Source organism: Canis lupus, chromosome 8 (genome assembly GCF_048164855.1).
Source record: "Canis lupus baileyi chromosome 8, mCanLup2.hap1, whole genome shotgun sequence".
Taxonomy (NCBI): Eukaryota; Metazoa; Chordata; class Mammalia; order Carnivora; family Canidae; genus Canis; species Canis lupus.
Window position 1 is genome coordinate 14,061,131 of NC_132845.1, and position 24,571 is coordinate 14,085,701.

At 41.5% G+C, this 24,571-nt stretch overlaps 1 protein-coding gene across 12 annotated transcripts in view; it reads left to right on the top strand.

The window, feature by feature from the left end:
• Window positions 1-15,873, top strand: part of SAMD13 (sterile alpha motif domain containing 13) — a 59,311-nt gene extending 43,438 nt beyond the window's left edge. For 7 of the 12 annotated variants that reach the window (XM_072834263.1, XM_072834260.1, XM_072834259.1 and 4 more), the window contains one exon: window positions 14,740-15,873. In XM_072834263.1, the coding sequence (XP_072690364.1) occupies window positions 14,740-14,883 (144 nt within the window). In that variant the 3' untranslated portion in view covers window positions 14,884-15,873. The other 5 variants (XR_012034921.1, XR_012034922.1, XM_072834261.1 and 2 more) reach the window with 5 other exon arrangements.
• Window positions 15,874-24,571: the final 8,698 nt, after the last annotated feature.

Genomic DNA, 24,571 nt, shown 5'->3' on the forward strand with positions numbered 1-24,571 from the left:
AATACCACCCAGTAATACAAAGGAACAAACTAGGGGCATCTGGCTAGCTTAGTCAGTTCAGCATCTGCCTTTGGCTCAGGTCATGATCCCAGGGTTGTGAGATCGAGTCCTGTATCAGGCCTCCTGCTTTTCCCTCTGCTACTTCCCCTGCTTGTGCTCTCTGTCTCAAATAAATAAATAAAATCTTTAAACACACACACACACACAAACACACACACAGGAACAAAGTAGTAATACATAAAGCAGTTTGATGCATCTCAAAATATCACACTGAGTGAGAGAACCCCTTACACAGGAGTTCAGACTGAACACTTTCTGTCTTAATCCATTTGAACTGCTATAACAAATATTCTATAAACTGGGTGGCTTATAAGCAACAAACATTTATTTCTTACAATTCCAGAGGCTGGGGATCCAAGATAAAGAAGACTGCAGACTGGGTGTCTGGTCTGGGTGTCTGGTGAGGGCCTGCCTCCTAGACAGCTGTCTCTTTGCTGTGTCTTCACATGGAGGAAGGGGTGAGAGAGCTCTCTGGGGCTCCTTTCCTAAGGGCACTAATCTGTATAATCACCTCCTAAGACCTCCTAACACCATTACCAATTACCTCTAATACCCCCTGGAGAATACTTTTCAACATATGAATTTTGAGGAGACACTAACATTCAGACGATAGCAGTTTCATTTAGATGAAGGTTGAGAACAGGAAAATGCATCCTAGGTAGTGAGAATTAAAAAGGTGGTTGCCTCTGGGTAGGTGGGAGTGGAGGATGGCTGGAAAGCAGCATGAAGGAACTTTCTGGGTGATGATAGCATTCTGTGTCTTGGTGAGGAATTGGGCTATATGTATATGCATCAGTAGATGCACTGCATATGCACTGGTATATACCGATGTTGCAGATTTGTGTGTTACACAGTCTCTACATTTTAACTCAAAAGAACTATAAAAACTATTAAGCAATTAGTAGTATGCAAATAAACGTGTTTAGGGGAATATACTGATTTATACAACTTATTTTGAAATATCAAAATATGGCTTGGTAATTGGATAGAGGAATGAGTAGAGGAATAGACATGATAAAGCAACTAAGGAAAATGCTAATTGTAGACTCTACATGGTGGTCATGTGGGTGTTCACTATATGTTCTTACAACTTTATGTTTGAAAATTTTTATAATAAAATCGTGGGGGAGAATAGCTCAGGTTGAAAGGTAAAGGCCTATCAGCTGGAACATATTTTATCTTAGTTTTTAATGGAGTAATACCCATTTGTGTCATTACAGTTGAATAATTCTCTTCTAAAATTAAATTTAAATAATATTGTAAAAGGTTAACAACAACAACAAAAAAGGGTTTAGCTGAAAGGTCTCTTGGCCAAATTCCCAGCTGCCCAAAAGCATTTTTCAGATTGGGCTTTTACTCAGACTCCTCTGAGGCAGATGTCCCAGATTGAGGGGAGGGGGTGTCCTTTGGGCCTTCCAGATTCTGTGCAGGACCTCAGAATGGAGCTGGCCAGCTCTGAGCTTGGCCCAGAAGCGGGCCCTTTCTCCCAGGGATGACATCACTCTGGCATTAGAATACTGAGAAGCAAAAGGGAACAAACTTTCTAAAAGCATTTCATTCAGAAGTCCTTTAAGTGGGGAAAGGGCATCATGTTGCTACTGTGCTGAGCCCAACTCAGGAGCCTGAGAAGTGAATTCCCAAGGCACTGGTGTTTTGTAAGCATGGTCTAGAAGCTCAAGCTCCTTCATTCTCATGGAAGGATGGTTGGGTGGAGGAGAGAGTTCGTCTAAATTATTCCCTGAAAGTGATCCAAATCTTCCCCCTGCTATGTAATTCTCCGTGTCTTTCCTCTTCTCTTTAAAGGAGGTGGAGGAAGGGCAAGAAGAGGCCACTGGTCAGGTTCAGCCTGATAAGACAAGTAGTCACTGTGATTTCCATGAGGACTAAGGAGCAGGATCCTTTACCACGTTACCCTGCCTCATGCCTTAGAAAGCTTCATGTTTCACCTTCAAGGATCTTCCTGTCAGTAAACCTCAAGTTCACCCTAGATGGGAAGACTGAGACCACCCCCAGCCTAAACATGTGACCCTTCCAGGCACATATTCCAATTCATGGTAGCTGAGAAACAATAAGAAAGACCTGAAATCTCCTCAGGGAAAGCTTTGGCCTGCCATTGGACAGAAGCAGGACAGGGCTGGAGGGTACCCCTACCCCACCTTGGAAAAGGGCAGGTCTAAAAAGGATAGTAGAACTGTCAATGTTGTGGGGAGCTTAGTTTCATGGCCAACCGCAGTGGACTGAATGTTTGTGCCCCACCCTCCAAATTCATATGTTGAAACCCTAACTCCCAATATGATGATATTAACATGTGGGCCTTGGGAGATCAGTCGATTTAGATGAGATCATAAGTGTGGAGCCCTCGTGATTGGACTAGCACCCTGAAAAGAACTTTCTCTGCCATGTGAGCATGCAGCAAGAAGAAAGGGCCTCACCAAGAGCCTGACCACACTGGCACTGTGAACTTGGACTTCCCAGCCTCCAGAACTGTCATCAGAACTTAGAGCTAAGATAGTGACAGTGATGCTAGACATGCCCACCCTTAGCTGGGCGGACTTTCAGGAGAATAGCTGTCTTTGTGGTGTGGTCTCACAGTACAATACTGGATAGTCTGTTGCTGTAGCAACCAGACACAGATGTGGCTTTCTAGTAGCATGCCTCCTTGGAAGATGTCAGGCCACTGAGCGAGGTTTGTCCAAAGGGCAGGAATGTTCCGATGTTCCTCTGGTATGAAACATCTGGTTAAGCTGGGGATCTTTGCATAATCTCCTTTTCTCTGTGCAGGCACACTGCCACATGACAGTGATTTCCAGTAAGTTTCCTTCTGGTGTAATGATCTGTATCAAGTTTTCTTCTGGAAAACCTCTTTTGAGCCTACTGTGTGAGCCACAACTATAAGCCAAAAGAACTGTCGAGAGGGAAGGTTTAAGCCCCTGCCCAGCCCCTTGCCCCACCCTCCATGGCCCAGTGTCAATAGTGTGTGTATTTCAAGTTGTTTTACTCTTCTGGCCAGTGATATCCCTCTTCCTTGGCTGGCTGACCTCGTTAGCATGGTGCTCCAGAGGGTTCACTGGCCAGTAAGAGCAGGAGGCGGTTGGAGTTCTTTCTAAAGGAGACAGTAATGACAACTCTGTCAGTACTCTCTTTCCCATGGGGTGGTGGCTGTTTTCTCAAGTGTCTTCTGGCAGATAGATCTCACATGCTGTGGTGCAGAGCACATGATTCACATGATTCCTAGTTTCTTTTCTCCTGATTGACATTGGTCACTGGAAGATCCTGAAGTGTTTGTCTTTCTAGGACTCCCAATTTCTATAAAGTGAATGTTGATTTAGACAGACAAAATATTGCTCAAACTATTGTTTTAATAGTAAAATGTTAGCTTAGAATTGGCCTTCATGAAGTATGCTTGCAATGCACAGCACAGAGCACAAAACTACTTGGGATGATATATATACACAGTTGAATTTTGGTGACTAGGTGATAAAAAATTGGCACTTCCCCATAGACATGGGTTGCCTGGTTTTCAAGAGTTAAAGATACTTCAGGGATGTTACATCCCTAAAAGCGTTAGTTTTTTTGTTTTGTTTTGTTTTTAATTTTTTAAAAGATTTTATTTATTCATGAGAGACACAGAAAGAGAAAGAGAGGCAGAGACACAGGCAGAGGGAGAAGTAGGCTCCCCATGGGGAGCCCGGTGTGGGACTCAATCACAGGACCCTCGAGATCACACCGTGAGCTGGAGGCAAACGCTCAACCATTGAGCCACCCAGGTGTCCCAAGAGCATTAGTTTTTTAGAGAACCTTTTGAGGGACACCTGGGTGGCTTAGTGGTTGAGCATCTGCCTTTGGCTCAGGGCTTGATCCTGGGATCCAGGATCGAGTCCCAAACCCTCTGCCTTTGTCTCTGCCTCTCTGTCTCTGTCTCTCTCTTTGTGTCTCTCATGAATAAATAATCTTTTTAAAAAAGAGAGAGAGAAAGAACCTTGTGATTAACTTCATTCCAAAGCATCTCCAACTTCCTCACAGAACATTTAAGACAAGGCTTATTGTGTCAGCCTCTGAAAGCTAAATGAGCACCATTCTCTGGTGTAAAGCTTCTCTACTGACTATGCTTTTAGTTCCCAGTTAAGGAATGCTGGCAGTCCAGTACAGCACCATCACCCCTCAGACTGGACCCTCATGCAGCTCACAGACAGCTCTGCCCCTCGGAGTGTAGTCACTTCACTTCCATGTCTTCATCTCTCTGATTCACATACTCAGATTATATATAAAGTAGATGGAAGGCAGTGATCTGCCAATCAGTGTCATATAGTTCATATTGTTCAGATTCCTCAAACCTACAAGTGAGTAACGTCAGTGATTTTGATTTACAAAACAATATGTATCACTAGGTAATATGCAATTCATGGTGACTAGTTTTACTCTATTATCTCCTTACCTCCCCAAACTACATATAAGCAGTATTTTACTCTGAAATGCCCAACTGGTTGTTTAAGCCATTCATTTGAAATGCAAAGATTGGCATTTTTTTTTCAGATGACTATTTGCTAACTTTCTGAAGCCACTGACTTCACAAATGTGAGTAAAAGTTCTCACTGCTATAAATTGCCAAATAACACTACTTCCAAATGGAGCAGTAAAGTGGGGAGGCCAATCAGAGCAACTCTGAGCCTAGTGGCCTAAGTCATCACCAGATGGATTTCAACTGTACCAATTCTGGTGGGTATTTATTTATTTATTTATTTGAGAGAGAGAGAGAGAGAGCACAAGCTGGGAGTGGGGAGCAGTGAGAGAGGGAGAAGCAGACTCTCCACTAAGCAGGGAGCCTCATGTGGGGATCGATCCCAGGACTCTGAGATCAGAACCTGAACCAAAGGCCAATACTTAACCAACTGTGCCACCCCGGCATCCCTCTGCTAGATATTTCTAATTAGACTCAGGACAAATCCAGGTTTTGGGAGGCCTAAAGCTTTTACAATTTTAAGAGCCCTCTTTGGGGAAAAAATTTTGAAAATATGAATGCAAAATTACTAAGGCAAAAGTTAAGCTTCATTAGCTTCATGGTAAATCCAGCTCTGAGTGAGACCAGTTAGAAGCCCACAAACTGGAAATAATTCTTATTACTTTATCAGCATTTTATAATACTAGCTACTGAAAATAGTTAAGGTGCTTTGATATCTGATATTTCTTAATAGCTGAAGATTTCTGAAATGCTTAAAATATTTTATAACGTAATCAGTAGGAGAAGTGGTAACTCAAACTCTGCTAATATGTCCTTCCAGTTTATAAATATTTAGGAAATAGTTAAAAAAGCAAATGGATGATGCTAACAATAAGAAAATAGCTAAGAAAATTGGCTGATAGTGAAAGGACCCTTTGAGTTTTTTATTGAAATAGAGCAGATTTCTATAAACAAATACACAAATCTCAGATGATTGTTTAAGTCATTTATTTGAAATGAGACCAGTTATAAGACATTATCGCTTAGCCAGGTAACATACATGGTGCTTCTGTGACATATTCACTCATTCAGGTGTTTCAGTAATTGTTGTAGCTTTTTCTAACACTCATTAAAATGAATACAAAACTGTTGAAGTAAATAATGCTCACTATTACAAGTATTGTTTTACTTTAACAAAACTACCAGAAACCATTATATGTATGGGAACCATTTGAAGGAAGCACAGAATTCCTGGCAGGGGAAGCTCAAATACAAAGGCATGAAGACATGAGAAAATGCGGTTTATCTTGAGAATTCCAAGTGCCTTGGAGTAAGAGGTGTGAAGCAGGGAACGTCAAAGGATAAGCCTGAAAGATAAACAGGGGTCCAGAGTACAGATAGTTTCATTTGCCTGACCCAAAAGAGACTTCACCTGAAAGGCCCTAGGAAACCACAGAAGGATATTAAGTGGGAAGTGAGTGTCAGGATGGGATTTGTGTTTTTGAAAGATCAGTCTTGTGGCAATGTGGAGAGTAGATTGGAGGACAAGGAGATAGAAGATGGGAAAGTTGCTACAACAATTCTACTGAGGAAAGGAAAAGATGGGTAAGAAAATCTGGGGAAGATGGCCAGAAGAATTCAGTGAATCATCGTCAATGGAGGTTGAAGATTTGTCTCATCCCTGTTCTCCACCATAACCCCAAACCAATCTCACCGCCCACAAGTGGGGAAGGGAGGGACCTGGGTGACTGCCAAGTTTCTAGATTGGGTGGTGTGAAGTAGTGCCATTCACCAGGATGTTTGTGGGAGGTAAGTTGTAAAAGGGATATAATGGCACAGTTTAGGGCACATGGCATTTGAAGACCTGTGGCACATCCAGGTGTATATATCTAGCAGACAGTTCTGAGGGGAGAGTGAGACTTCAAGGCAGAGATATGAGGTTGTCAGCAGTCATAGGAGTAAGAATGAGAGAGGCATTTAGAAAGGCCTAAAAGAAGGCCAAGGTCAGCACCCTGGGGAATGCCAAGGTTTTAATTGTTGGAAGAAGAAAAGCAACTAGCAAAAGCAACTGAGAAAGAATACTCAGGGAGGTAGGGAGAGAACCAATAAAGAGAGATTGTACAGAAACCAATGAAGGAGCGAGTTGCAAGAGAAATGAAATGGTTAACAAGGTCAATTACCTCAAAAAGATGAAGCCCCAGTGGGGTCTGAGTGATGGTAGAGTTTCAATGGAGTTGGGAATGGGGAGGGTGGATGACTGGAAAGTGGAGGACTGTTTGGTCCAAGTTGAGGAATGAGTGGGAGGCAGACAAGTGGGAGGCAGACAAGCTGGAGGGTCATGTAGGCATGAGTGTTCTTTTCTAAGAGAGGAGACACTCAAACTTATTTACATGCAGGAAAGTAGCCAAAAGAATTAGACAGGTTAAAATGGAATGAAATTGAGGACAGTTAAATAAAGCAAAACCCCCTGAGGATAAGGAAAAGAATGAGATCAGAGAGTATGGAAGGGCGAGGATATGGAGAAATTGGAAACCTCATGCATTGCTGGTTGGGAATATAAAATGGTGCAGCTGCTGTAGGAAAGTTTAGTTGTTCTTCAAAAAGGTAAGCATAGAATTACCATATGGCTCAACATTTCCCAACAAAGCTTTGAAAAGAGGGACTCAGATAATTGTACACAAATATTCATCACAGCATTATTCACAATTACCAAAAGGTGGAAACAACGCAAGCATCTATGAACAGATGAATGGATAAACAAAATGTGGTATATACATATGGTGGACTATTACTCACCCAGAAAAAGGAATGAAGTTTTCACATGCGCTACAATATGGATGAACATTGAAGACACTACATTAAGTGAAGTAAACCACTTAAATATTGTATGATTCCATTTTTATGAAATATCTAAAATAAGTAACTTCATAGAAACACAAAATAGATTAGAGATTATCAAGGGTTAAGAGAGGGGTAAGTTACTGCTTAATAGAGTTTCTGTTTGGGGTGATAGAAAAGCAGAAAAAATAGATGGTGGTAATTATTTCACAACATTGTGAATACAATTAATGCCACTAACTTGTATACTTAAAAATAGTTCGTTAAAATGGCCTGTTTTATGTTACATATATTTTAACCATAATAAAATGAAATGCTGGCCATAATGTATATGATTCAGTTAATTCAGTTGAGTCAATAAAATATTCAACTCTTTTTTTGTTTTGTTTTAAAAAGAATATGAAGGGATTAATTCTGAGCAAGACAGGGATATCTTCCTCTATCCTTCTGGTGCTCTGGGGGCATAGGTGAGGATGTAGCTAAAATTTCCCTTGTCCCCAGGGACATTAAAGGGAATTCCTGACAGTTTCTATTCCCTTTGCCAAACAAGAGGCAAGCTCCTGCACTTGGAGCAGACAGGATGGGAAGAGGTTTAATAAGGAACTAGAGGAGAACGTGAAGGCTAAGAGTGGCCACCAAGGGGGATGGGAGAGGCAGCTGGCCAAGGATACGCAGAAGAACTGCTGAGGAATTTTACTGACCCGGCTGAGACTGGCACACGGCTCCTGTGTAGTGTTTCATCTTCACAGCTTGCTCTTCTTCCGCAGATGCACCAGGCATAGGAGTCAGGAAAGCTGGATTGCTATACTGCTCCTGGATGGGGTGTTTGTGGCATGGGCACAGTGGATGACTAATGGCCTAAGAGAGCAATTTGAGAGGGCATATAAAAGAACGGTTCCCAGGGCCAACCAAGGGGTACAGACTGATACAAAAGAGGAGTATGAAGGAGGCTCCTAACCCTGGAGAAAGTGGAATTGAAATGTGAAAGTGGGTGTAATGAGAGTGAGAAGTGAGAGATAAGATTGGATGTTGGACTTTAAGTGTTGCAAGGGGTAGGACTCTTCTGGTTGATGACATTATTGAAGGTTCTAGAAATGAAGGTAAAGTTGTGGAAATGGCACATTAGAGTAGACCAATTGCTGTCACAAGTAGATGAAAAGGTGTATAATGGCTTAGTTATAGTAGAAGTTTGTTTCTTATTCATGTAAACAGCCCATGGTAGTCTTGAGAGTGTTTTTCTTACTATAATTCAAGAATCCAGGTTGATGGAGGCTCGGTCATCTTCAGTCAAATCAAGATATCCAGACATTAACATTCAGTTGGCATAAAGAGTAAAGTAATTCTGAGCAAGAGAGGGATATCTTCCTCTATCCTTCTGGTACTCTGGGGGCATAGGTGAGGATGTACAAGGAGGAGCACATGTAGGTGGTTTTATGGGCTGGGTGCAAGACAGGGACATCTTCCTCTATCCTTCTGGTGCTCTGGGCACATAGGTGAGGATGTGCAAGGAGGAGCACATGTAGGTGGTTTTATGGGCTGGGTGCACACAGAAAGAGGCACACCTCATCTCCTCATATGTCCTTGGGCAGAACATGGTCACATGGCCACACCAAATTGCAAGGAAGTCTGAGAAATGTGCAGTTGTGGGTCCCAGAAAAAAAGAGCAACCAGCAGCCCTTGCTACATTTGGGCCTCAAAGTCTTCAGTGCTTTTTTTAAAGCATTGCTGTTGTGATGCTGCTACTTAGTTTTGTTCTTAAGTCCAGAGTAAAGTTTCAAAAAGGCTCACTTTATAAAGATAGCTGAAGTGAAAAAGCCTTATCTGACCATACATGGGAAGTCTTTACTTCTAATTCTGTTTCTTGTATCTATTCTAGTGGGGTTTTTTTTAATCTAGGCAGACATCTCTGTAACCCAGTTTCCTCATTTGATGAAGTGAGTTTCATTCTTTTTCCTTCATCAGAAATGTGTACGAGATGTTTTTGTAATAGAGCCCCTTTATCATCGACTTTGCACCAGCAGCAAATATTAAATAACACAGAGATACCCATTAAGTCACTGAAGGCATTAGCCCTCACAATGAGCCAAAATGGATTTTGTGTCGGATTTAAGGGCAAGACCCATTTTGCTTCTGTTACTTTAACAAATGAGGTAAAGACTTCTTTTTGGACCATGTAGATTTTTTTTTTTCTGTAAACATCTCAGTGTTGGATTTTTAAACTAGGTGACATCTTCCTAATATGTGTATCGTCTACCTCAAATTTTCCACCAATAGGAATGCAAGGCAAGCAGAGCATCAGCTGAGAGTCATTGGCTGATAATGGTGAGCTCATAGTCACTCCCCCCACACTGAGCTGTGGGGAGGTGGGGGTAGGGGGATTGTAGAGGACACCAAAGAGGAATTTCTCCCTCAGAAGAGAGTTTGTCCCAACAACCATGTGATAAGATTTGAAGGGTCTCGACGTAGACTGGAGTAGTTCACCATCTTCCTTTCCTGGAAGTTCTTCTGAAAATACACTCTGTGTCTTAGTAAGGGAAGGTCCTTTAAAGAAACATGGTGAATTACTACAAAGTACTAGGAGTGCCTCAAAACGCTTCCCCCTCTGATATCAAGAAGGCTTACCATCAGTTAGCTCTTCGGGTACATCCAGACAAGAACCCAAAAAACAGGGAGGCAGCTGAGGAGAAATTCAAACAAGTAACAGAAGCCTACGAGGTGTTGTCTGATGCTGAGAAACGTAACAACTATGACAAGTCCGGAGGGAACCGCATCAAAACAGAAAATACAGGCGACTGCAGAGACGAAAAGTGCTTGAAAGAGGAACCACGGTTTGAGAGGCCACACTGCGGCTTTCAAGATGTCTTTGAAGACAAAGACCTCTTCTCAGGCAGTTATTTTCCCACTGGTCATGTGGGTAAGGCCAGGAGATTTCACTCCTCCTTCTTTGATGTGATCCCCATATTGGACACAGGATTTTCCACGTTTGTTTCCCCAGGCTCCAGACCAAGTCCCCCTTCCTCTGGGACATTTGTTCCCTTCGTAAGCCGTGGAATGGGAAACTTCAGACTGGTCACCACTTGTAGCCAGATAGTGAATGGCAAGAGAGTTGTGACAAAGAAAGTTCTAGAAAATGTGACAGGGAAGACTGGACTGGAAAAAGACAGCCTATTTCGTCAGATGCCTCCAGGTCATCGGTAAGGAGTCTGTGCTTTGTTCTTTCACGGGGAGACTTTCCCATAAGGCTGGTGAGTCTGGTGCTCATTGAAGACAGGATTGGAATCGGAGAACGTATTGAACTAGAATGGACAGAAGTCAGCTTAGTCCAAACCTCTCATTTCACAGGGGAAAGAAATAATGAGGCAGATGATACACAAGAAACTAGGAAGCAGCAGAGTTTGGTTCCAGCCCATCTTCTGGTGTTAACTGAGCCCTCTTTCCTCTGCAGTACATCTGGGACAACAGAGGCCACCACAAATACACAACTATGGTCTCCTGGGTTAGTCGCAGGGCCCTACCATCAGAAAGCCATTGACTTCTCCTTGACTTTCCCTGTCCTTCCTTGCTGTTAACCAGTTTCCTCTTTCTTGACAGCCACTCTTTTACTCTTCCTAGTCTGTCTCTCTCTTCTCTTCCCACCTCATCTTTCTTCCCATACATTTCCAACAGACCGTATCACAATTAGGCTCGATTGTAAGCGCTACCAAGGTGTAGATTGGCTCACAGAGAGAAAGAGCGAAAAGTAAATGGGTGAAGATTCTTTTATACTTTTTTTTTAACAGCTGGCATTTATTGAGTACTTGGTAGATATCAGGCATTCTACTTCACGTGTGTTATTGCAATAATCCTTTCAAGCAGTGACGCACAGTAGCTACTTTTCCTCCATCGTATAGACAAGGAAATGAGGCTTAGAGAGTTTAAGTAACTTGCCCAGGCCCCACCTGATAAACAATAAAATAATGACTTACTCCAAAATACATGCCAGTCTACTGAGCTAATAATACATGGAAGGATCCCACTCATTTATTTTTACATCTAGGGTCTGGCCCTCATTGGAAATTTACACCTATCATCTCTAAACCATCCATGCATGAGTACTTGCTGGAACTTATTAAGTATGCAAAGATTTTTTGCATAAATATTATTGTCCAGTGGGTACTTGGTTACTCTTCAGTGAAGACAGAGCAAAGTACAGTTTCGCCGAAACTGACAAATGAGTATCCCTTACCATGGGTATGTAAACATGATCTCAAGATGTGAATTATCTTTTCCTTTTGGCTTTAATCATGATGTACATGCAAAATCATGGGATTTTTTTAAATGTTTATTTATTTAAATGGATCTGGTCACACTCCAACCCCTTCATTTATACGAATAAATAGACCAGGGTACAGAGGACTGGTTGTTTGTGGAAAATTACTGATGATGGAGTCTGCATCAGACACTCTGTCTTCTAGTTTCCAATCTCATGCTCATTCTAGTATACCATGCTGACTGGCAAAATTTGGATTTCATTTGCATCTCAATCTTTTATAGAAGTTATGTAACAAATGATTTGCTTCCTTAATCAAGGAACTTTTCTGTGTTTGCAATTTTTATGAGACAAATTTTTTATGTAGTCTTTGAGCTTTTTTTAACCTCACCAAATTTTCTGAACTTGAACAGGAATAGGCCTGCATGCCTTTGGCAAAGGGTAGCATTTGGGCAGGGAGCACACTTCCAGAAATGAAGCAGTAGATGGATTTGGAATTGGAACACATCCTGTTCTTGCCACTTTGTAGTCATTGAGAACCTTCTATCTGTCAGGCACTGTGCTAGGTGCCTCACAGGAATGAATCATTTCTAATCTCTAGAATCCTTCAGGGGCTTATTTCCATTTTGCAAGTGGGAAGTGAGGATCAGGAAAGTCAAGTCCTTTCCACAAGGTTACATGATAAGTTGTGGAGAACTGGGGTCAGCCTGCAGTTTGCTTGACCCTGGAAGCTCACATTTCAATCATTCATGTTCCACTGCCATTCATCTGAGCTACTATAGTCATGACTGAAGAGGAAAGTTTCGTTGTATATATGAGTTCTATTCATTTCAAATTTTTAAAATGAGGATTCCCAGATGGAGCTTTCTTCTACCAACCCTAGTGTGAGGTGAACTGCAGTGTGGCTACTGAACAAAGGGAAAATCAAATTGGAGCATGAAACTTGATTTTCCATTTTGTCTTAAATAAAATCCAAATTTCAGCATTTTTCACAGACATACTTGGCTTTTGACAGAAATGCTGAGTTGTAAAAGGACTTTTTTGCCAGCGAAGATTAAAAAAAAACAAAACTCACTTTCAGTTCGTCAGGGAAGTTTTCTTGTTGTGTAGAAATGAAAGCAGTGTCATCTCTTCCTGATGCCTATTTAAAATATGTAGGAAGTTAAGTATGAGCAAGCCACAACAAAGGGAAGCTGGAAAGCAGGAAGGACTTTGCTGTTGTCTAAAGTGTTCCAAGTGAGTCTATCTTCATCGCAGTCAAACTGAGATAGATGATGAGTTTTGAAGGGACCTATGATTCAGATTCCTGTGACCTCATAGTGACTTCAGAACTGCTACCGTGGTCTCCGCATGTTAAAAGCTCCTCTGCCAACTTGCATCTTTAGCAGGTTTCACTGATGGGCGTCTTTGGGCTTACTAGCTGCCTAAGGAGAAGAAAATCTTTTTTCATGGAAAATCAAATCCCATATCCTTAAATAATTTTCCACTCTTGCCCTGTCAACTAACTGCTTTTTTGTGCACCATGTTTTTCAATAGTCGTCTCTCACAAATTAATGTGAGACCTTTTTTCCTAGTAGTCAGCAAACTAAAGGTTTTCAGAGTTCAAAAACACCATAGAGCAGTTAGAAGTGATTCCTTGTCCTTCTGCTCTGATTCATGGTAGGTGGTTGACAAATGATATGAGGACATGGGCCTGTTGCGGAATAATGACAAGTGACTGTATAACTCACAGCACAGGGAGGATTTGCGAAAGTAGTATCTCATGGGATCCTGTCAGAAACCCCCAAATCCCCTCAACTGAGGAGATAGAGAAAGAAGGGATTTACCTAAGGTCACAGAGCCCACTAGCCCAGTGCTGTTTCTCCACACAGTGAATCCTATGAAGCACATTTTCTTCATAGCCTGGCAAAACACAAGGGAGTTTGGAGGGATGGCCTTCTTGGGGTCGGTATAGGAGGGAGTCAAAGTTTCGTGTAGTTGCAGTTATACAGCATGTCCCCTTGTCTGTCCATCACTTGGGGAGGTAGGTACAGGCATAAGACATGTCGAGGCTTACTGAACATGCAAAACTGGTCCATCTCTTAAGCCCCGAACCCCCCTCAGAGCCAGCTCACTTGTCCCCACAATAAAAAAATAATAATAATAACAAAAATAAGGTGGTGTATTCAGCATCCTTCTCAGTGATTCCTTTCCAAAAGTTCCAAACCACTTTCTGTATTTGGGATCTACATCTCTTTCATGGAAAGCCTGTTTATATTTCACCCCCAAAGCTTTGTGGTCTCCAGGGCACTATGGTTGGGTACCTGACGGGTGTGGGAAGTGGACTCTGAGAGAGCAGGGACAGTGCCCTGCCCTCACTAACCTTATTTGGAATCTTGAGGATCCACTGAGAGGAAGTATGATAGGGCCCTCAACACGAGAGGTTGATTTTCGAGTTGAGGCAGGATGGTTCCTCTTTTAAAGGACAGGAAAGAAGTTCACAGAGAATGAATCATTTTTCCACTGCCCATTGTTGTGATTGACAAGATTCCAGAAAACCTAGGACGCTCTGACCCCTATTGGTTCATCTATACCACACATACTTACTTCCAAGTGTCAAGAGAAACAGAAGGGCATTATGGAAAGAACATCAGCTTTGGATGTAGGTAGATGAGTTCAAATCCTCCTTGTCCTTGCCTAACTTTTTGATCTTAGGCATACTAACTTCTTGCCTTGGTCCTTGGTTTGCCTATAAAATTAAAATGATAATCCCTATCTGTCCTAATTTATAGAGTTTTCTTAGGAATTAGGTACACAGAAATTTTGCATAAACATCAATACATTTTATAAGTGGAAAGTGTCATTATTTCTTTTAGAAGCAATATCTCTGATCCTTACAGGTATATGTGCCAAACTTGCCGTCATTTTTTTAAGATGCAGCTTTAGGGATGTGATCTTGAAAATGAGATCAGCAATGGATTGTATTTAATCCCAAAATAAAAGTGGAAGATGGAACATAAAAATAGAGGAGTCCATTTTTTCTATTTGAACCAAGTCAAAAAGTAATGTTTTTAGCTTGGGGACAATCAATATGTTCCCTTTGAACTTCTTTTGTTCTTCATTATCCTTGAGCTTTTGGACTTAATGTTGGTTTCACCCTTTGCTTCCATTATAGGAAATTGATGGAAAATCCCTGCTATTGATGACAAGAAATGACGTGTTGACAGGACTTCAGTTAAAACTGGGGCCTGCTCTAAAAATCTACGAATATCACGTAAAACCTCTGCAGACAAAGCATCTCAAGAACAACTCTTCATAGTACAGTCAAATTGGGGTCTTAGACCTCAAGAAATACATTATGACATAATTTAGTTTCATGTGATGAAACTTTGTAAACAATACATACATGTGTATATGTAAAGAATTTCAGTCAAATGAAACGTTATCCTATGGGATAGACTAGGCAATCCATCGGCTGACCTGAACTCAGCCAGGAGGAGCAAGGATGATTTGTGGACAGCATGGTTTTCCTGGTGGAGCTTGTCAAACAGAGTGATCTTTGACATGGTTGGACACCCCTCCCCACCAAAGGGATTTTCTTCAGGTTGCTTTCCCAAAATCCTTGAAAAAGGGTTGAATGGAATGATCCTCTGGTTACAGATGTAGTGAGATTAAAGACAAGAAAACTTGGGGAAGGGGAGAAAAGAGATTGCTGTCTCCCTTGAATCCCTCTGCTCCTTAGAGTTTGTGTTATTTGGATGGAATTGCCGACACCCTCTTTTATAGAGGGTCTTCCACTTGACCTTATTAAGGTTTCACTGGGATATACTGCGATGTTTGAGATGAACGTGTGTCATGGCCCCTATAGGAGCAGAACCTCTGAAAAGAGAATCTCTGTTGTGTCTTGGGAACCTCCATCCACATTCAGCTTCTTTCACAGGGGGTAATAGTATTTTCTGCATAGATTTACTTTCAAATTGGCTTTTTGTTTCTGAAGAAGAAAGCATTTTTTCACTTTATGGTTTGTATTTATACTGATTTGTTTCTGAAGGAATTTGCCAAGAGTTATAGATCAAGAAGCCTTGTTACTAGTACAGAATATTTTTATATATTCCTTCATGATGTTGTAGTATTTTTTTAATTGCTCTGATGCTTTGTTTGATTCCTGGTTTGAGTACTTGTTTTTAAGAACTTGAAAAAAGTGAGCTCGCTACATCTCTGTTCAAAGAGACATTTGTTCAAATCTCTGTGTGTCGATGCCTTGTTGAATTGGTGCTTTGTGGTCGCAATAAAGCATTGCTTCAGTTTATTCCCGGTGTATGTTTGATCTTTTCTGTTTGGTTGCCTCTTCAGTTGGGATTAAGGATTGAGGTCATTCCTCAAAACCTTGGAAAGAAAGTTAAGCCTGAAAAAGAAAAAAAGCAACTTTAGATATATAAAACATTTTGATCTATTTGTGGGTTTATCTTCTCTATAAACTGTGTTGTCCAAGTAGGCTTTGTTCCTTCTCTTGTCCCCATCCAAAAACCAATTTTAGGTGTCATTTTAGCCAAAGAATTTTTCTTCTTTTTTTCTTTTCTTTTCCGTAGGCCAGTGGGGGTCATGATTTTCTGGAGATTTTGATGAAAGCTATGTACTTTCCCTCCAGGCAAAAGCTCATATTCCCACATACAAAACTTTGCAGGGTTGATGGACTCCCCAAAGTTCTTCTGTCTTCCCCTTCCTCAGGTTAAGAGCCACTATTTTAGAGAGTGTTATAATTCAGTCTCCTGTGAAGATAATTTCTCTAAAGAACAGAAAATCTCAAGAGAGTGGGAAAAAAATAACATAGAAAGTGGTGTGATGAGTGGGGTTAAAAAATGCATTTCATATTAATTCAATCATGTAGTGACTGAAATTTAATGCTTTGTTTTGCATGAAAAGTGGGAGAAGGGGTTGCAAAAGATGCCCTCCATCCCCACGTTCTTGCAGTCTGTAGAACATGCTAAACTAAAAGAATACAGTTAAGTACCGTGGGGAGTGGCGGTGATAAAAAGTGAGAGGTGCACCTGCTGGAGACGTGGGTGGGAAAGAAGGGCCACAGATACAATAGAAGGAAGATGGGATGAAGAACTGAATTTTCCCCCTCTGAAAGACTTTCCCACAAGTGAAATAGTGATGACGTTTGAACTCTCTCTTCCTCAAAGGGATAGCAGGAGAACGTCCCAGCGTGCATCCACCTGATACTTTGTGGGCGAGTCTAGGAAAGATTTGGCTGTGAGTAATATAAAACTGCCTCCCTGCCTTCACCCCCTAAACAAGACATTTGTCTTCATGTAAATGTCCAGGGGAACCGGAGACGGCATGGCCCTCCTTGATGTTAGGGATTCCTCCCTTTTTGCTCCATCGTGCCTGCTATTCATTCCCAGAATCCTTTCACGGCCCAAGCTAGCTGCTTCAGCTCTCCTCCCCCCTCCGCCCCCCCCCCAGCCCCACCACTTAACTACTAACCAGCAGGAAGAAGAAAAGGGAAAAGGAACATACCTCCTCCCTTTAGGGACACTTTCGAGAAATTGTACATATTACTTCCTCTTATATCTTGCTGTCCAGAATTCAGTCACATTGCCATACCGAAGCTGCTAAGGGAGGCTTGAGATATTCTTTTCCTTACAGCCCATGGGCCCAACTAAAATTCAAAAGTCCCATTCTTCTACAAATAAGGGAGATCAGATATTAGAGGACAATGTCCTGTCACCACCATCAGCTGGCCATTGAATACTTGGAGAAATGTCACTGAAAGTATATCTTCAGTCGTATTTTCCTCTAGATCTGAACTTGGGCTTATACTCCCATCTCTGGATGCACCTTTCACAACTATAGGAAGCCTTGCTCACCAACCCCAACCTGACTCAACTAAGCCTTAGAACTGGGCTGCTCCATAAGTGCTTGTCACGGGGGAAAAATGCAAAGGAAAGAAAAATATCTCAATTGAAAAGCAAACTGAAAAGAATCAGTTTCTTCACCCTCGGTTGACAGCTTTCAGGCAAAATTAGCAAATTAAAGATAATCTACCTTTCTTTACACCCAGAAAAATACTTTGGCAATAACAGAGGGTGCTTTCTCCCCACCCCACCTCCAATTCTGGGGAAAGAGTGTTATCAAAACAAGGCCATTGGGAGAGGCTGGAAGTACTTGAAATTCAGCAGGTAGGCAGTCTTTATCTCCAAACAGACGTAAAGCCAGAAACATCCGATTCTTTTCCAATCACACCAGATTTCTATTAGTGTGATCTGGGTCTGCAACCAGTAGCAAGTACACACACATGTGGGGATGCACTTCATGAGTGTAAGTGGGAATTGAGCATGCCTTGAGGCCAATATGTTTTATGTGAGAATTGTTTAATGTTGAATTTGATTATTCTCAACCAGAGGGGCAGATGGGATTTCAGAATCATGAGAGAGATTTTAAAAAATAATTGCCACTCCATTTCTCCTCCCTACCCCACGTTTCAGCCTTGGATTCATGCTCTGCAAAGGACATATAATGAATTGATTTGAAGGCAAGGTCACAAACTGGTCTCTTTTCAGGGGGGAATCTAAGCTGACATGTTTCCTTTGGCCAGTGCAGTATGTGTGTGTTCTTATGACTACATTTACATTCTTCTGGGTGAAGCTGAAAGCTCCAATTTATTACAATCTTTTTAATTCCCTAATACCTTGCAGCCAGCAACTGCACGCTTCTACATTGTTGTTACCAGGTATATGAAGTTGAGACCCCTGATGTAAAGCAGAGACCACACGGAGAGCCTCCTTACAGTAAGTTAATTCAGCAGCTACAGCTTAGCGGTAGATTTAGTTGAAAAGAAAACAAGGTGGCATACTGCATTGGACTGTGCAACAGATTTGAGCATCATTTTTGATTCCTAATGGGCATGACGAATAGGAAAATCTCCATATTCAGAGCCCAGTTGGTGGCAGTCTCCTTGTTCTCTCCTCAACAAATACCCTATGCGAGCATGGATTTTGTCCCTCTAAGCTTAACATACACTGTCAGGAGCACATACTGTCCTTCTGTGGCATCAGAGAAATAGATCTTAGAAGGAATTTAATTTGGAAAAGTCTAATGACCCTCAGTTGCCCAACCACTCCTATATTTGGAAGCCAAACGCAAAGAGTACTTACTGGTGGTGATCCATCTGCCTTTGACGGTCATTGCAAATGGGATCTGCAGGGGTCAGGTCTGGGCACAGAGCCATTAAGTGTTTTCTGTAATGATTTGGAAGATGAAGTTAAATGTTCAAAGAGCTGACTGCTGTAGGACAGATATGCTTCTTAGGAGAAAACTTGATAATTCTGCTTCTAAACCAGGAACAGAAGCCACAGGAAGGAAAGAGAAAGCAATGGGCGCACTAATGAGCAGCTCATTAGTTTCAAGCTGTAGCTCCGTAGGCAATTAAGTAGTCTGGGTACCATTTCTGGCCAGTCGTGGCAGTGCTACATAGAAAGAAAGAGATTAAAATGATCACATCTCAGTTTACTTGGTGACCGCTGCTGTGTTACATCTTTGAGAACCTCAAGAAAAGAGTTGTGTCCAGCCTAGCTGTGGGACAGAGTAATGGAGGACCCCATGAGTAAAAGCAAGGGAGGTCTTTGGCTACCCACAAGTAGGTAGGTGGGCTGATGTCTTTTTACCCCAGGTAAGCAGAGTATTCCTGTCTACCACTATCTTCAAGGAGAAGTCAGGAATGCTGGGCATGCCAGGCAATCTCCAAATAAGTGTGCCCCACTTCCACAGATTAGGTGCCTGGGCAGAGCTACCACCTTTATCATAGTGGAGGTGGAAAAGACGTCAGTGAGCAAAAGTATAAATAATACTGAACTTACTTGTTCCCTGGAGGGGCAGGTCATGGGCTGGGGAAGCGAGATTTACAAATAACAAAATAAGGAAACAAGGTAGAATGTGCTATCGTCTAAGCAGCTGAGATCACAGAGCTTCGAGGCCTGAAACTTCCAGAAGAGTCCGGTAAAGCAACCAAGGAAATATCTTTCACAAGTTTCTCCAGCTCCGTCATCTGTGGGGCAGAGACATCTATGGCAACATTTGCAAGTTAAATGTCTTCTTTTTAAATTAAAGATAACAGAATCTTTCAGTAAATTGTGTTCCGTTTCCTTTTGCGATGGCCTACGCTCTATTTTTACATGCTGGGAAATATAAAATTTGAAAAATAAAACTATAAAACTCATCAGATTATAAACATATTTTGAGGGACACTCAGTAAAACTCTTCAAGCAACCAGCAGTTCCTGCCTTTAAGAATTAGTGTTTGGCCCTGTATGTTAACTACAACGGTATTAGAGTATAAATACATACATACAAACAAATAAATTAGACTTAGTGTTTGGGACAGTGTTCTCTCCTGTGCCAGAACCCAATGACACCATTGGGTTGAGATACACTATTGTAGTAGGTGGGAGCACTGGGGCTGCTTCACATAGATCTGAGCTTGAGTCCAGCTCCACCATTTACATGACATGGGAATTTGGGTAGCTCTATGGCTCCTCTCGGCCTCGGGGGCCTCACCTATACTCTAGTGCAGAGACAGAAGCAGGGCAGAGCAGCACAAGCCTGGCACTGTCCAATAAATATAGAATGTGAGCAAATGGGTCATTTAAATTTTTTCTCATAGTCACATTTTTAAAAGTAAAACAGGAAAATTAAATAATCTATGTAATCTGATATACCCAAAATATTACCACTTCCATACATAATATCAACACTATTGATATGATTTACCATCTTTTAAAGATACATCTTCAAAAGCCACCATGTATTTGACTCTTATAGCACATCTCAATTAGGACAGAACAGCTCAAGTATATTACTTAATATTAGTTTCAGTTGAAAACCTAAGTAATAATGACTTAGACGAGTAGGATTTCCCCACGGTATCAATGAGGTCCAAAGGTAAGCGGATCAGGGTCAGGATAGCCACTCCACAATTGTCGGGTCCCAGCGTTCTAGGGTGTTGCTCCAGCGTCTTCAACACACAGCTTCCTGTGTGGTCCAAGGTGGCTGCTTAAGTGTCTTTTATCACAACTGTATTCCAGCCATGAAGGAAAGAAGGGGACCTGTTGTCAGAAGTTGCATACAGCACTTCTACTTGTATTTCTTGACTAAAAACTTAGTCATTTGGCCATACCTAGCCACAAGGTAGATTGGGAGCTGTAGAGTCTATTTCTCAGCTGTGTATTCAGCTAAACAAAGACAGGAGGGTGGATATTGTGGGGAAGATAGTAAGCCGTCCATAATACCAGTCTCAAGATTGATGGGGAATTGAATGAGAATACATAGCACAGTTGTTAGTATAACAGGAAAAGTGCATTAAAATATGATTTTATGACAATGCTCTCACCCCATTTTTCAAGCCCAGACCAGCCACAGAATTAACCAACATGCTCAACCCAAATGCTGTTCATCTGATACATTCTAATATTGCTAAAAGATAAAACAATTACTTTCTTAAGTCCTTAGATTTTGGGTGGTTCTAGATACTTTATAAGAGCACATAAAAGAAAAAAAAACTTGCATTATTTAAGCTCCATGAAAAATTGTTATGCTGAGTTAAGGGAAATGTGCTGAGCAAAATGCATAAAAGTTTTTATTGGTCCCCAAAGACCTGGAGAACTTAGTTTGAGGCATTTGGTGCATTCTAAATACATCTCATCCCCAATTCAAAATGAACATTCAATGACATTCAAAATGGTTTTGTGAGACTAACACAAGGGAGACCTCTGATACCTTTGTGATTTTAATGAAGACATGTGTGGGTCAATAACAAACATCAAAAAAAATTTTTTTTAATTTAAAAATATAAGTAGATCTGCATTCATTAATTTGGGCCAATTAGGTTGACATCAGACTGTTTAATTATCTATTTGGGCAGATTTCATAATGAATTTTTAATGCTAAGGTGACTTCTCCCAGCTACCCTAATGTCTGTAGGTTATTCATCAGCCTTCTGAATGGTGTGCATGCAGAATGCAGAGTAAATTAATGTTAGCCTGAGCCACACAGAGTTAAATAGGAAAACGAGCTGTGAATCCACATTGGAGGAGGAAGGGAACACTGGACTAGGGATCACCAGACCTGGGCTGTGATCCCAGATCCGCTACTGACTTACCTGTAAGACCCTGTACAAGTCTCTTAACTTCTGTTGGTTCAATTGCCTCCTATGTAAAATAAACAAGTCCAACCAGAAGTTTAGTTCAGCATTCAATTTCTATGATTTTTCTAAGAATCAAATAATTCGTTATATGTGTCACTGCTCTACCATTCAGTTAAAATAACATTGTCCTGTCCTACAGTTCCTTTTCTCCTTCACAAACGTTCTAAGATTTCAGTCTGATTGATTCTCTCTTGGCTGTTCAGTGGGCAGAGAACAGCTGTTTTTCTTGAAAATTGTCAAGTTTGCATGTTGCACAACCCTATAGCCAGCCCTAAGTTTAAATTGCTGTCACTGTGTCCCCTGGTGGAAGTCCTCCCCTAAGAATAGGGCCTCTATGCAATGAGAGCCTAAAGTTGAGGGGATGAGAAAGCACAAATTTCCCAACTGGGTCACTGAGAATGATGGTGAGAGAGGCCATTCTTATTTTTACCATTTTATTAACAGATCCATGTGTTCTATCTTCTGGGGACATAGCACCATATAAGAGTAAAGTATTTAGGGGGTATACCACATGCTGGAGGATGGTACTCCATCATCACATAGTATCATCCCCAAGCTGGCACCTCATTTGTACCTTTAAGAGACCATTCTATCGCTCTTCTCAGGTCAGCAGCTTCCAGATGGTATGTGGTAGGATGGGTGGATCATATACATTTACAGACTGTCATTTCTCCTTTATTTTAAAGTAGGTCTCATGGTCCCTTGATCTGAATAATTTTGTGCAGGATTGTGTAAGCCCTTGGGGAGTGCTGCCAAGTGAGTCCCTATGGGCAGGAAAAGCAAAGCCACATTCAAAATATATATCAATTCTAGTTAAGATAAGTCACTTGCCCCTTCCAGAGTGAAAGGGGTCCAATGTACTCGACTCACTGCCAAGTAGATGCTTAGTGTTCTCAGGGATCAGTGCCATATCATGTTCTCATTTGATTTTGGTCTCTACTGCTGGAAAGTTGGATGTTTGTTAGTAATAGTTATATGATCAGTAATGGAAAGTAGCGTCCCATGCTTTGGGGCCCATGTATGGATGGCCCCATTCTCTGCTGTCATGGCTACTCTATTCATGGGCTCATTATACCAGCACTGAGATTGCCAGAGACAAAGGCTGACATCGAGTGGCCAAGTCATTCTGTCTACTTCATTGGTCAGTGCCTCTTCCATGATTGGTGCTCTTTGATTGACATTATGGAATACAAAGATCCTCACATTTAATATCCACTCCCACAGTGACTTGTGTCCAATTCTCAATTTTTAAAGATGACTGAGTGATAAAATGGAGAAGCCAATGCCACTGAAGGAAGAATTTGTTGCTTACGTTTCCTGAGAAAAGTGTACATGCCACCAGGGAAGCTTCTGGTTTTGGTCAGAAAGCAAGAGCAGGAGTGAGGGGGAAGCCTAGAACAGAACCTTTATTGAGGTTTCCCTGAGAAAGGCAAACCAGGGAAGAGCTTAGGATTGGCTGGTTTGAATAGTTCTGTCAGGCTTTGGGGCATAGGAGCTGTCTCTTCTCTAGCTATCTTGTTTCTGGCCCTGGGTTGACTTAGGACAGAAGGAATATTGGCTTAGTGCATGAGTTAGATAAAGGAGGTGGTTGGATCAGACATGAGAGGAATGCTCCTATGTAACTTTCCTCTCTTTGGGAATTAGCTACTCCTGGGACGGGCAATCTTGCTGGGTCTATAAGACCCACTAAGATGTTAAAACATCATAAAATACAGAGAATAAAAAGTATGGCTAATACATATACATTCATTCACAGATTCCTTCCTTCTTCCCAACCTGCCAATCTTTTTCTTTCCAGGAGCCTGACCAACCAACCAAGCTATTTGCCCATGAATTTATATATATTCTTACCTAGGGCCACTTTCTTTTTCATACTTTTCTTTCTTAGATGACGCTTTGATGCCTTACCTAAAACTTTACACATTGAAAGGATTTTCCTTCAATGCCGTCATAAGAGCCACCCTCCTTCAATGACCATAAATGTAAAAGGTGCTGGGGACACACTAGTGGAGGACATGTAGGTCAGAACCCACAAACCTTTCTTGTGTCCTCCAGCCCTACTTGGTCCTGATTCCAGATCTATCATTTCCAACTTACAGTGGATTGTTGCTGGGCTCACTAGACCCTAATATTTGGTGGGTTTGGTAGAAACTAGATCATGATGAACAGCTCTGGCCACAAAGTCCCTCCATGTCCCATAATCAGACATTTGTCTTTACCAAGACTCAATAACACACCAGAAGCTATTTTTCAAATAGTGAATAATTATCTGCTATAGATGGCATGCTCCAGAACCCTAGGAGTCATTGTTGTAATTTTCCTATTGGGACTTTCTATAAACCCCATACAACATATTCCTCAATCAGGTACACTTCTAAAAGTATAGTGTCTCCTAATTCATATGGCTGAAGCAGCAGGAATGTTTGCACCCAGCTGGGACCTGCTGCAGAGCCTTTTAATGCTCTAGGCCCCACATAAAGCTGAAAAGCTTTCTTGTCACCCAGGAAATGGGTTGGATCAGTATTCCCACTCAGATATTCCAGTGAAATATGATGCCTCCAAAACTTGGAAAGACTATCAGGCATTGTGCTTTCTTCTTAGTGGTAGAAAGTTTGAGATGCAGTAATCTGTCCTTTGGAAGGGATATCTTGGAGCCCCCTAGACCAGAGGTCACCAAATTTTTCCTATATAGGCCTGCAAGTAAATATTTTAGGCTTTGTGGGCCAAATAGTCTTGACTGCAACAACTCAATATATAAACAATACATAAGCAAATGGGCATGGCTGTGTTCCAATAAAATTGAT